Consider the following 12,652-nt stretch of genomic DNA (forward strand, 5'->3'; position numbering starts at 1 on the left):
TTCTTCCGCAACTTTCACCTCCCCTTCTTCAATAAGCATACACACCACTACCCCTGACATTCCAGACCTCCCAGAGCTCGTTGGCTCTCATCCTTTGCAGCCTCCCAAGATCCCCGAACTGGTCGGCTCCCCCACATCTCCAAATATTTCCGAACTTCCAGGCTCCTCCCCAACCAAAACCCAGGTGCTCAAGTCAGTCGAGCTCGGCTCATCCCTGGGCGAGATCCCGAGAGACAGCATCGACTCCCGTACCTTCGCATACGAAAATGTTGTCTCTCTCCCCGAATTCGAACGTGGCGCTCCTCTATCTTACATCGAAAAACACTTTCCCGAACTAGCCCTTTCAGACATTCCCATCCACCAATGGCCCACCCAATCCTTCAAACCTCTCCAGCGGCCCCTCACTCCAGCCCAGCTTCCGCGCAGACAAACGACCGCCAAACTAAAGCCGTTCCTACGTGGCCTCTTCTCAAAGTCGTCATGCGTGCAGCCTACCATATCCGAGTCAGGCACGACAGGTGATTGCTCTGAAAAGTCGCCTGTACCCACTTCTATCAATCCTTCGCCCATACAGAGGGCCAAGAACGAGCCACCAAATACCTTATCCTTACGCACATTGACCAATAGCGAACCCCGACTGCCGCTTCCTTCTCCGTCCTTATATAATCGAGATACCATCAACAGCTACGGCACTCCTTCACGCACGCCTTCTACTGCTTCCCGAGCTACCATCCTCACTTCGGATGGATAGCCGTTACAACCTCACCCACATACTTATGTAGATATATACACCCACCCACCAATTGGTTTATACATAAATATATGCCCCCTTTACGTTAAATGCTGATATCATTTATACTTTTATAACGCCCCTATCACAGTCCCTTTCAAATGCTTCATATACATGGTTTTTCCCTTCTCACATCATCTGCAGCGTTCTTTTCTTTTTTCTAGCAAGGGGTGAAACCAGGCATCGCGGGCTGAGCATTTCAAGGAATTAATACTAATACGATTGATCACTTTGTACTAGAACAGGCCTTTCTGTATTATGTTTCAATCTAGCACCGGGCACTCTGTAGTGCATGTAACAACTCAACAAACTTCCATATGTACTCTATTCCCCTGATCTCCATTGAAAAAAATTTCTTCGTACTGTATGCCATCCTTGACTGCGGCCCCTAGTAAAACCCACGAGAATAGTCACTACTTAATCATGTACCTCGACCCAACAACCCCTGCAAATGCGAGAATTACACACGACGGAATATGTATATGTACGCAAACTGCTTCATCTCTTTGATGTCACCAGCTTCGGCAACGACTTTCTCATCATTGAAAAGAATCCACTTCGGTTCCTTCTCTGGCGGGACCTGCTTGCGGATAAAAGCAACGTAGTGACTTGAGTTTTTTAAGTTAGCAAAGTGGAAAAATACGAGGGCGGAGGATGATGGCTTTTCTTACCCTGCATGAACCGAGGTGCCTTTGTGGCAGACGATGGATTGCAGGTCGAACAAGGCTGGCTTCTCGCTGGATCCCGGGATGCTGCCTGATGGGCCCGAGCTGCTTGTAGCTGCCGTAGAATTCGGCTCAAGAGGTTCATCGGGATGGCTAAAGACCCAGTCCAAAGCTCTCGTCACGTCCCAGTCAGTGGCCCCAAGTGCCTTCTCAGCCCTATCTCTCTCGATACCCATGTCAGCTAGCTGGTTGATCTTATCATCTCCGTCGGCAGGTTTCTGGGCGCTCGAAGCAGAGCCCGCGCCAGTTACCAGGGGCTGGTCGATGTCTGGATCATCCATATGAGCGAGGATCCAGTTCAAAGCGGCCTCCTGATCTGAGTTACCAGTATTGAACAGTCCCTTCTTCACCCTATTCTCAGGGAAGCCCATACCGCATAGAGCAGCAAAGGCATCCGAGTTCGGCACAAATTCAGGGACAGCGCTTTCAGGTTCGTCCTCCAGGACCACTTCGTCTTCCTGTTTGCCCTTTGAAAGATACTGGGTCAGATCCAGTGGCTCATTACCAACCACCACGGGTATGTCAAGCTTCATAGGCACATAATTCACTACCTCCCATCGTCGTGCATTAACGATGAGATTTTGTGGGAGTGTTTTGAACAGCGACTGTTTGGAGAATTGTTCGTTACCGCAGCCTGAACAAGTCAATTCGACATGTTCCTCCCTTGTGAACAGATCAATACAATTTTTAAGAGGTACTGTTTCCCACTTCTGATCCGTTCCAGGCCCTGGCATAAAATGATTGAGTCGGATTGCCGGAACCTCAACTGAGATGTTGTCCTGCTCGTCGACCTTGTAACGCACCTTTTTGCATGATGTGCATTGCAATCGTTGTTCTACAGCAAATCTGAATGATTCTACCGGATTCGGACCAGTAGCAGAGTGCGGTGATACACTGATAATCTTGAAAAGGTGCATAAGTAGTTCGAATGCATCCTGCTGGCGCATAGTTGAGAACTCAGGATGGCCTCGGCCAATCAAGTGCTTGAACATGGATGGCGAGAGTCCACGCTGGTAGACAACGTCAGAGGTACTACCAGCTGCTGCTGGGTCTGGCACAGAATAACGCCCAGAAAGGAGACCATCAGCTATTTTCCTGAGTTGAGTCTCAAGGTCCTCCGCTGGAGCAGAGGAAGGTGGAGGCTCTTCATTGGGTTTGAAGTAGCGATCCTTGAATTCCGGTAATGCGAATAGGCATTGTAAGACGCTGGCAATATAACAGCTGTTTCCGAGGTTTTTAAGTCCAGTAAGCTCAGGTCCAAAGACTGGGTTCAAAACTTGTCCATCATTAGAAGTCATTGAGAAGTCCCATTTCAGGTTTTGTTCAATCTGGAGCTCGGTTAAACTTTTCTCAGTTTTCTCCTGCTCCGCAATATTGATCCCCCAGTGGGATAGGTGCTGTGCCAGTTCCGGGTCGGTCCTCTCATCATTACAAGTATAGCAGTAGATATCCGCAGAACCTTCGGGGGTAATGGATCGAAGTTTGACCGCTACGCCATGCGATTTCTCATTTGAATGGGCAAGGGCGTGGGAGTTACCGCCTATACCGCCAAACTGTGCTCGTCCACAGCCAACGGTACCACATTCCAGACAAAGCCAAAGGTTCTCCTGCAAGTCACATCCGTAGCACTTGGAGGGTTCTATAGCATTTGTTAGACGCTCTATACAGGTTGGATATATGCCCCAAGTTCATACCTCTGATTCTGATACCCTGGTTGGAGCCCTGCTGTAGACCTATGGTATGCTCGCATGGAACAAGCTCCTGCTCCCAAGCCTTCACCTCTTCCTTCCGGGAGAAAGTGGGTGCCTTCATCAGTTTGTCAACAACTTCAGCTGCTTTAGGTGGGCAATCTTCCACTTTGTCGACACCACATTCAAGGCACACTATTTTTGTGGCCACGTCGTATATATCATCCTCAGAGCTTGCTTCAATAGCTAGCTTCGACATCTTAACTGGCGGCTCCGCACGCTTATAATATCAATGTTAGCTCAATATTCGTACCGGTACCATAGAGACGGTCATACTTCGACCAGCTTTCTAGTTCTTTTGATATTCAGTGCCAACGGGTGGCCGTGACGACGGCTATGTAGAGAGGCATGCTGTCTCTCTCCAGCACAGCCTCCGTTGAAGCAATGCAGACAGACATTTAGCCCTGCCTCGTTATCCTAACACAACTCTCATCAGTTCGAAGCCCATACAATGTAGCACTATTCGCGAGAGCCTACTATCGAGTCGAAACACAGGGTACAGTCTTCACGATAAACAGACTGGTTTACAGTTGGTGGTTTGAGGTCTTGAGATTAGGCACCTGTTAGCTCCTAAATACCCCGATGCTCACAAACATATGCTTACCAGCCTGAGGTATGTGTATACACGCCATACCGAGTAAACTGTGGGTGATGATGGTGGTTGGAAGTTGTTTGAAGCGTCGAAGTGGGCGGGCGGGCAGCAGCCTGGAGTAAGATCTGTTTATCATGTTTGACTTAGATAAGATAGGCAGCCAAAGGCCCCACGTCTAGCCGGCTTAGTCAGCTTCTATTTAGCCGCTCGCCGAGCTAGGCTTAGTCAAGCTCTTCCCTGAGCTCCAGGAGCAAAAAGCGAGTGATGATGATTTCAAAAGAAGCCGGCCATTCAAGCCTAATATCAGCACTACTGAAGAATGTTCAGGCCAGCTCTACAGAATAGAGGTTCCCCTAGCTGTAGCTCGTTTGTGAAAGTGCTCTCCAGGACGATCTCTTCAAAGCAATGGCAAGCCAGGCAGGGGAAAGACGCCTACACGAAGGAAGCTAGCATACAAGGACTGAAAAGCCGAGCTGCCTTCAAGCTATTACAGGTACAAACGTTCTATTTACGGGTTAATGGCCACATTCTAACGTCTAGACCAGATTAACGATAGGTACAGGTTGTTCAAAAGTGGCCAAACAGTGGTTGATCTTGTGAGATTACCAGGATAATTCAAGCAAGAAATGCTCGCATGCTAATGAAGGTTAAAAGGGGTATGCACCAGGTTCTTGGTCTCAGGTTTGTCAAGCAATTACACCCGTCTAGCAGATTATTGAACTAATTGATGAGTAGGTTGCCTTCAACCTCACCAAACCTCGTGGAAGAGTTGTTGGTGTCGACATTATTCCCGCCCAACCTCCAAGAGGAGTGTCCACTATTCAAGGAAATTTCCTTTCTCCAAGAGTCCAGGAATATGTCAAGGACTTTGTCCGGGATCCGAACCGCGGTCGACCACGGTCACAGCTACCCGCACTCGGCGAGCAGGAGAAACCTTCTCCGCCTACAGAGCCAGGTGCCGAGACTGATGGAGGCTACATAGATCTAGAAAGAAGTTCTAGCGCCCATATCAATAAAGTGGATGAGGCGGCTCCTTTGCCAACGAAAGCTAAAGTAGGGTCCGTTGATGTGATTCTAAGTGACATGTGTGTTTCCTTGACATTAACTAGGAAACCAAAAGAACACTCCTAGTTGACGCAGCAATAGGTTAATGAATACAAGCGGCACCAAGTCCCGCGATCATTTAGGGAGCATGGTACGTGTAGAGCTTCCTGACGTAAGTATAATCTCCAGCACTAAAAATGATGTGAGCAGGAATTATGCAATGCGGCACTTGATTTTGCTTCCAACGTTTTGAAAGAAGGTGGCCACTTCGTGTGCAAATATTATCAGGGGTCTGGGGAAAAGGACTTTGAAAACGACTTGAAACGGTTATTTCACAGGGTATATCGTGAGAAGCCTGAATCTTCTCGCAGTGTAAGTCTTCTATACCAACTAGTATTTCTACCTCCCAGGACTTGCTAATGAATATGCCCAGGAATCCAAAGAAGCTTACTTCATCGGTATACGAAGAAGAAGCGACAAGTCTCAAGAAAATTAGGACATCTGGGCTTGTTTGAAGCTTAACACTGAACTTGGAAGTTGACACTCAAATTTCGACCAATTCATCATCATCAGCATCGTCCGAGTCGGAAAATCCGATTCCTTCGGCAACTGCATCTGCCAAACGCTGGACCTACGTTTATTAGCTTTGGTCAATATCTTGGAGCAAAACGGCGTCCGTAGCATACCTCTTTAAGCCCGCTTACTTCCTCGATATATGATTTCTCATTCATGGCTCTCTTGACAAAATCCCAGCCATCTTGCAAGTACAGGTCTAAAATCCGACCGGAGCAGGCACTGCAACATGAATAATCTTTGCCAGTGACAATAACATTATTAAACCTGGAAAGATACCCTCTTATTTGATGAGGTACTATGCCGAGTGGATGAGGGCTTTTAATGTTGTCTTCGTCCGGTGAGGTAGTTGCTGGAGCATCAGCGCCTTGCGGATGCTGGATAATAGAGACGAAGAGCTCTACCAAAAGAGCGGACGCAATTGCAGCAATACCCGGTCGCGTGACAGTACACTGCTGATCCAAAGTCTGCGCTTTGGTAGACTTAAATTAACTTAGCTTTAGCGTTGGTTCTCAACTGGGCAACCAATGGATGGCAACAAAACTCACATTCCCTGGTGCAACAACATCGTTGCAAAAGTAGCATCCAAGTCCATCCTTTGACCCTGCAGTCGTCAAGGAGCCATGACGCATTACTACGAACGTGTCAAACCCTAGAGCAGCGTTCAAAACTATTTTCCCATTTGCTTTGCCTAGCAATGTTGGAAGCCATCGGGATTCTCGGGTGTCCATCAACAGAAATATGGCATCATGCTCCTCAACAAGTTTCTTAAGCACCTCAAATTCTGCTTTTGCTTTATCTTCATCTACAACCGGGTGCCCCGCCATTGGTACCGAGAGAACATGTCCAGTCGAGTCAACACCTGGGTATATCTCCTTGAGGGCCTCGGCAGCACGAAGAGCTTTCTTTGCACCTCCCCCAAGACAGTCCTTAAAATTGAACAGAGGCTGCCTGACCGGATTCGAAAATGAAACAGAACCATTGTCGACAAATGTCACTTTATTCACACCCCAGCCCTGGAACATGGAATTAGCTGTTATCCCGTTCATCATTGAATGGCACCCACGCTTACAAGCAGGTTTCTCGCAACATAGCTTCCAAGTGTCCCCGCACCTAGCAATAGGCATTTTGTTTTCTTGATGTCTTCTAGGTTAAGATTAGGGCTGATCCTCCATTTCATTAACTTGAGGTTCAAATCTACGGATTGGTCGGCCAGTCTATATTAAAAGCAGAAGTGAGCTATGTTCAAATGAGTGGGATTCTAATCAAAAACGAACCTTTGAGGATCCATGTATTCTTTGAGGTCAACTGTTCGACCGGCAAGCTTTCCCGCAGGATTTCGCTCCCACCCTGTGATCTTCGGCAATGTTGGTTGGGCGCCACTCCCTTCAATGGTAGTACTCGTTTGAGAGCTGTCGGTTTCCAGTGTCATTATCAAAGTCCTTCCCTGGTCTCGTCTTGAGTGCAAGTCTCGATACCGCATGATTTGGACTTTGTTAAGCTTCCACCTTTTCTGTACAAGAACCAGAAGGTTTCTTAACACCCAGCTTGGCGCATCGTCGTAATTGGAAGGGTCAGCAAAACAGACATAGCGATCTCCCTCCTTGGAGTTATCGAAGAACCCCTCCTCGTACCCAGAAAGTGATGAAATCTGCCACTCATATGGCCCCTTTAGTGGCTTCGCGTCTGGGGCCGCCCACACCTTTTTGGCAAGGAAAAAGCCATGCTGACGAGCATCAACGCCATACCGCCAGGTCTGTACAGCCTCCACCAAATTCACAGTCTCAGGCTCAGTCAACTGCTGTGATGCGTGACCGACAGGCTTCTGACCAGTGGAGTCCGTCTCGTCCTTGTTGATGGGGCTTGCCGTTGGCACCCACGGCGGACTGGAGTGTATGGCCGGGAAAGCAAACCAGTAAGAAAATTTGTATTTCTTGAGATCTGCAAAGGAAAGAACTGTGAAAGAGGCAAGAAGTGAGGGACACGAATATATGGTCCCATCATTAATAGCATCCCATATCTTTAGTTTGGTCATTAGCAAATCCAACCACTACTTGGAAAGTAAAGAGAGCGATACATATTAACAAGAACAAAAATCAACACCTACAGTCTTTCCTGCTAGCTGTAATATCGCCGGCTTATCTGCATTCCGGTATTCCTCTATCGTGTTCACGTTCTTGATCACACCCTCCGCTCGATAGTAGCCTGCTGGGACACTGATGATGTCATCTGTAAGCAGCAAAGTAGACACTAACAAAGTACCGAACAAGGCACTTACTCGTCTTTAAGCAAAGCATTTCCTAGTATCTGCATGCGACAAGACTCTTCAGGCCGGTCAGACGGTTTTATTTCATACAGGCCCAAGACCTTGCGCGCAGAGTCATCTAGCTTGTCATGATCGACCTTGAGCGAGGCCAGAGACGAGTAGAAGGGCAACTCTATATCAGAGATAAACGGCGTGTACTGCATATTGCTGGAGGTTGGGGCCGCAGCAAGACTGGTTTAGTAGTGGTATCAGCAGGCCGTTTGATTCATGTATGAGCAGCACCAGCAGCAACAGCCCGCAGCAAAGAGGAAGATGTATTTGGATATTTATACCCTCCTACTAGGAGCCTTTGCGCCAGGCGGGAGGGAGGCTGCCGCTGAGCCAGATTAGATAAGCTGGCCGGCGGGGAGACAGGGATAACACCTGACTTAGTCAGCAGACCGTCGTCTCGCTGCTTTTTGGGCTGGCTCTGGCCGCTTTAAGCTCTCGTGACCCTTATCGTCCTTGGGCCGTTTTTCCTTTGATGGTAGGTTGGGATGTTGACATCAACATCAACTGAAGGCATTATTCCTGCGGGAGGATATGTGTACGGTGGTCAAGGGGGTTTATTATAGCATTTAGATGGATATGGGAGGAGGAGAACGTGGAACGCAGCTGGGCGGGTTTCAGCCAACGCCACAGACAGCGTCTCAGACGATAACTAATTTAACAAGCAGAATGAACCGACAGATGGTTAACTAGCACCCCGGACTGGTGGTGCCTCGTAGTAGTCTGCAAATCCACGGCGAGTACCGCCGATGCACTCTAACATTGGTTATATTCACCCTGCTAACGTCTGTTTGGGGGAAATACATGTATGGAGATCAGTCGTGCCAGCACCTGTTTCTACAGTATGTGCGTTGGCATGTTTATTTAACTAGTTAGTCAGTTAATTAGGCAGTAACCCATGTATATATATGTTCAAGGAGGATATTTAAAGAAGATATTCGGGAGCATTCCTCCATGAGTCATTATCTATTCTATTTCATCCGGCAGTTCCATTGCTTTCGACACGGGAATAATTATTGGGACGAAACCTGCAGGTTTAAGTGTTGATTTTCACTTATAGAGGGGAAGTTCTAGAGCTTGCCCGGTTAACCGCACACAAGAGGAGGAATCACAACATCAGCCGTATCCTCAAATCTCGCGTGTATTCTCTGCAAATAACTAATACGCCGCTGGACCGGAAAAAGGAGCGTGTCCAGAAGACATGTTGGTTGGCATCTGTGGAGGTAAAGATACTGGTACATCGAAAGCCCTTAGGAAACTGTGCTGATGTTGTGGTACAGGTATATGTGCTGGGAAGAAGTCTGTAGCTGATTTTCTGGTAAAGAACCATGGCTTCCAGCAGATCAGTGTCGCTCCAGGAAACCATCAAACCGTAGTCGAGGAGCAGTTTGAACAGCTCTCTCTCACCAGCTCGCCAAACCCGTCAGCCCAGTCTTTCGAGACCATTGACGAGCTAATCGACTTTGTGACTCCAAGATGGCGTGAGCTCTGGGTCACCACAGATATACCGGATGATGCAGCGTTAGAGCGCCTACTTTTGCGCCCTTTCTTCCTGCTGATTAGTGTTGATGCTCCTATTACTCTACGCTGGCGCCGGTTTACCGATAGGTCTGTCTGACCTCTCACCTTCCCCTGCCACGAGACAAGACGGGACTAATAACAATTGAATAGATGTTGGAGAAAACAGCTAGAACCTCCAGACCTAGAAAAGTTCGTGCTGATAAGCGATCATAGCCAGTATGACCCCAAAATTGGTATTTCGTACCTACTGGACCGAGCCCATGTCCGGCTATTCAATACATCTTCTTCATTGAACGAGCTGCATGCCGCATTGAACTCCCTGGATTTGCTTAATATGCAACGGTTAAGGCCTGCCTGGGATCAGTACTTCATGCAGCTGGCGTCATTGGCGGCACAGCGAAGCAATTGTATGAAACGGCGGGTCGGCTGTGTTATCGTCAAAGATAACAGAGTCATGTCTACAGGTTACAATGGGACCCCGCGGAACATGAAGAATTGCAACGAAGGCGGCTGTATGTCCATCTACTACCTCCTTCCTGGATAGTCTGTTGAACAATACACTGATGGTATTCACAGGCCCTCGTTGCAACCTAGGACAGGCCGGCGGTACAGTTCTCTCAACCTGCCTCTGTATGCATGCTGAAGAGAATGCTTTGCTCGAGGCCGGTAGGCAAAGAATCGGAGAAGGCTCAATCCTTTATTGTGACACGTTGGTCTTCACTCCTACTCCGTCAATTATACTCATTCGCTAACGTCCAGCAGCTGTCCGTGTCTGACTTGCAGTGTCAAAATAGCCCAACTTGGCATCTCGGAAGTCGTATACTCCCAAGGATATCACATGGACAACGATGTGAGTACCCGTCTTCCGCACAACTTACACTGTCAAGATGGTTAACCTTGGTATAGTCGGCAGCGGTGTTGAAAGAAGCAGGAGTAAAACTTCGCCAGTTCTCGCCTGTGAGTTGTTTCTATTCAATTATTAAAAAGGTCTTATTGCTGACATCTGGATAGCCATGCAACCGGCTCATCGACCTCAAAGGTTTGGATATAAAGATCCCAAAGTCCGGACACTAATCTTTTCCACTGCAAGGGAGGAACATAGGTTTTCAGACATGGGTTCAGGGCCGCTGGTACCTTGATATGCCACTAGTTGGTTATCTCATTCGTATCGGACACCCCCACCAGAGAGTTATTCAACCAGACGGATATCAAGCCATGGAAGCTAGCATAAAGTTTTGTCTCTTTTCTTATACTTTGACTTGGTTTCTTTTATCCTTGAAGCGAGCATCCGGGGGGATAGATTAAATTATATATATGATCCATGATAACGCAGGCAAGAATGAATGTTCTCTTATCTACGTCCGGAGCGGGGTTAGAACCTAAAGCGCAAGCCTTATTTCGACGTTTAAAATAGCTTACTTTGTTAACTAGTTGGCGAGTTAAATATTAGTGAGGGCCTCGCTAACTCGTTAATAATATAAGGAAAAAAGTCGGCTCTGAGTCACCAGATAGAGGGAATACAAACTATTGACGGGGAGTTTTTACTTCATCTTTGTATTCAATACGTTCGTTCCATACATCGTTGTAACTGACCGTCAACATGCCCACCGTCCACCTCTTAGACTATGTCGCTGGCAACATTCGGTCACTCGTTAATGCATTGAACAGGCTTGACTGCCAGGTAGAATGGATAAAGACACCAGAGGATGTCAAGGAGGCAAACGTACGTGTAATGTGCTAATTCAATTTTGCTTTTAGCTTACTGATAATATTTTGTGGTGGATTTATAGGTCCTGATTTTACCCGGAGTTGGCCATTTTGGTCATTGTATGAGCCAGCTTGCAAGCGGTGGGTTCCTCGAGCCTATCAAGGAGCATATAAACTCTGGAAAGTCATTTATGGGAATATGTGTTGGCCTCCAGGCTTTGTTTCGAACGTCCGAAGAAGCTCCCGATGTCAAGGGATTGGGATTGATTCCCGTCTCGCTGAAGAAATTTGATTCCTCTAACAAAAGCGTGCCACACATTGGCTGGAATTCAGCCATCTTCGCTGAGAACAAAAGTTATTATGGCCTCAACCCTCGCAGCAAATATTACTATGTTCACTCCTACGCCGCCCCTCTTGATACCACTGCCCTTCAAACTCAGGGATGGAAGGTTGCCACGGGCAAATACCAGGACGAGACTTTTATTGGAGCTCTGGGGAAAGGCAATGTTTTCGCAACGCAATTTCACCCAGAGAAGAGCGGGCAGGCTGGACTAAGAGTCCTGGATGCGTTTCTAAAAGGTAAGGAGATAGAGGAGCTGCCTGCATCTGATCTTTCTTCTGCTCGGGACGGACTCACAAGGAGGATTATTGCCTGCCTTGATGTCCGGACCAACGATGATGGTGATCTGGTGGTTACAAAAGGTGATCAGTACGATGTTCGAGAAAAGTTTGGAGCTGAGGGGAAAGGACAAGTGAGAAACCTGGGAAAGCCCGTCGACATGGCGAAGAAATACTACCAGGAGGGTGCTGATGAAGTGACATTCCTCAACATCACATCGTACAGGAACTGTCCGTTGGCAGACGTACCGATGCTGGAAGTTCTACGTCAAACATCAGAGACCGTTTTTGTGCCGCTTACTATTGGTGGTGGCATCAAAGATACCACAGACACTGATGGAACTGTGGTTTCTGCTCTGAACGTTGCAAAGATATACTTCAAATCTGGAGCTGACAAAGTTAGCATTGGATCGGATGCAGTGATTGCCGCAGAGGAATACTATGCCTCTGGGAGGAAGCTGAGTGGAAAGACTGCTATCGAAACAATTTCCAACGCCTATGGTAAACAAGCTGTTGTTATCAGTGTTGACCCTCGGCGTATATATGTGTCCTCGCCAGAGGATACGACTCATCACACTTTCGAGACGAAGTTTCCCAATGAACAAGGACAAAAATACTGCTGGTTCCAATGTACAATCAAGGGGGGTCGAGAAGGAAGGGATTTTGATGTTAAACAGCTTATTGAAGCGGTAGAGGCAATGGGAGCTGGAGAGATACTGTTGAACTGCATTGATAAGGATGGAACTAACAGTGGCTTTGACCTTGAGTTGATTAACGATGTCAAATCTTTTACCACAATTCCTGTGATTGCTTCTAGCGGAGCCGGAAACCCTGAGCATTTCGCAGAGGTCTTTGAAAAGACCGCCACAGACGCTGCCTTGGGAGCTGGGATGGTAAGAAAATCAATATATTGGATTTCCTCCTTTTGGTATGGATATCAAGCTAACTTCTTATATAAACAGTTCCACCGAGGCACCTATGCCGTCTCGGACGTAAAGAAACACCTTCGTGATGGTGGCT

At 47.6% G+C, this 12,652-nt stretch overlaps 7 protein-coding genes across 12 annotated transcripts in view; 5 read left to right on the forward strand and 2 right to left on the reverse strand.

Annotated features, from left to right (window-relative positions):
- The window catches only part of TERG_04653 (uncharacterized protein), a gene marked incomplete at both ends in the record, with an annotated part of 2,069 nt that extends 1,318 nt beyond the window's left edge, over positions 1–751 (forward strand). The window contains one exon of the mRNA XM_047748297.1: positions 1–751. Coding sequence (XP_047604275.1) covers positions 1–751 — 751 coding nt within the window.
- Positions 752–1,250: 499 nt separating this feature from the next.
- Positions 1,251–3,895, reverse strand: TERG_04654 (uncharacterized protein; the record flags this gene model as incomplete). Of its 4 annotated transcripts, XM_003235550.1 has the most annotated exons (6): positions 1,251–1,398; positions 1,462–3,154; positions 3,210–3,483; positions 3,540–3,680; positions 3,741–3,808; positions 3,868–3,895. In XM_003235550.1, the coding sequence occupies 6 exons, from the start codon at positions 3,893–3,895 to the stop codon at positions 1,251–1,253; spliced, it is 2,352 nt and encodes a 783-aa protein (XP_003235598.1). The 4 variants fall into 4 exon arrangements, with proteins under 4 accessions (XP_003235598.1, XP_047606360.1, XP_047606362.1 ...); XM_047749842.1 differs by lacking the exons at positions 3,540–3,680; positions 3,741–3,808; positions 3,868–3,895 and having other exon boundaries at positions 3,210–3,462; XM_047749844.1 differs by lacking the exons at positions 3,210–3,483; positions 3,540–3,680; positions 3,741–3,808; positions 3,868–3,895 and having other exon boundaries at positions 1,462–2,813.
- Positions 3,896–4,174: 279 nt separating this feature from the next.
- TERG_04655 (21S rRNA (uridine(2791)-2'-O)-methyltransferase MRM2) lies at positions 4,175–5,395 on the forward strand (the record flags this gene model as incomplete). The annotated part of the gene is made up of 7 exons (XM_003235551.1): positions 4,175–4,348; positions 4,401–4,451; positions 4,510–4,536; positions 4,591–4,940; positions 5,002–5,050; positions 5,110–5,271; positions 5,333–5,395. 7 exons carry the CDS (start codon positions 4,175–4,177, stop codon positions 5,393–5,395), a joined length of 876 nt encoding a protein of 291 aa, XP_003235599.1.
- Positions 5,396–5,443: 48 nt separating this feature from the next.
- TERG_04656 (ubiquitin-like modifier-activating enzyme ATG7) lies at positions 5,444–6,652 on the reverse strand (the record flags this gene model as incomplete). 3 transcript variants are annotated; one of them, XM_003235552.2, is made up of 4 exons in its annotated part: positions 5,444–5,530; positions 5,586–5,954; positions 6,021–6,488; positions 6,545–6,652. In XM_003235552.2, 4 exons carry the CDS (start codon positions 6,650–6,652, stop codon positions 5,444–5,446), a joined length of 1,032 nt encoding a protein of 343 aa, XP_003235600.2. The 3 variants fall into 3 exon arrangements, with proteins under 3 accessions (XP_003235600.2, XP_047604276.1, XP_047606363.1); XM_047748298.1 differs by having other exon boundaries at positions 6,021–6,599; XM_047749845.1 differs by lacking the exon at positions 5,444–5,530 and having other exon boundaries at positions 5,550–5,954; positions 6,021–6,599.
- Positions 6,653–8,987: 2,335 nt separating this feature from the next.
- TERG_12166 (uncharacterized protein) lies at positions 8,988–9,851 on the forward strand (the record flags this gene model as incomplete). Its single annotated transcript, XM_047751166.1, has 3 exons — positions 8,988–9,009; positions 9,067–9,394; positions 9,458–9,851. The coding sequence occupies 3 exons, from the start codon at positions 8,988–8,990 to the stop codon at positions 9,849–9,851; spliced, it is 744 nt and encodes a 247-aa protein (XP_047606364.1).
- A 19-nt stretch (positions 9,852–9,870) lies between these two features.
- TERG_12167 (uncharacterized protein) lies at positions 9,871–10,381 on the forward strand (the record flags this gene model as incomplete). The annotated part of the gene is made up of 4 exons (XM_003235553.2): positions 9,871–10,016; positions 10,070–10,157; positions 10,214–10,264; positions 10,319–10,381. The coding sequence occupies 4 exons, from the start codon at positions 9,871–9,873 to the stop codon at positions 10,379–10,381; spliced, it is 348 nt and encodes a 115-aa protein (XP_003235601.2).
- A 526-nt stretch (positions 10,382–10,907) lies between these two features.
- TERG_04658 (imidazole glycerol phosphate synthase hisHF) lies at positions 10,908–12,628 on the forward strand (the record flags this gene model as incomplete). The annotated part of the gene is made up of 3 exons (XM_003235554.1): positions 10,908–11,030; positions 11,098–12,525; positions 12,575–12,628. 3 exons carry the CDS (start codon positions 10,908–10,910, stop codon positions 12,626–12,628), a joined length of 1,605 nt encoding a protein of 534 aa, XP_003235602.1.
- Positions 12,629–12,652: the final 24 nt, after the last annotated feature.

The sequence above is a fragment of the Trichophyton rubrum genome, assembly GCF_000151425.1.
Source record: "Trichophyton rubrum CBS 118892 genomic scaffold supercont2.4, whole genome shotgun sequence".
In the NCBI taxonomy this organism is placed as follows: Eukaryota; Fungi; Ascomycota; class Eurotiomycetes; order Onygenales; family Arthrodermataceae; genus Trichophyton; species Trichophyton rubrum.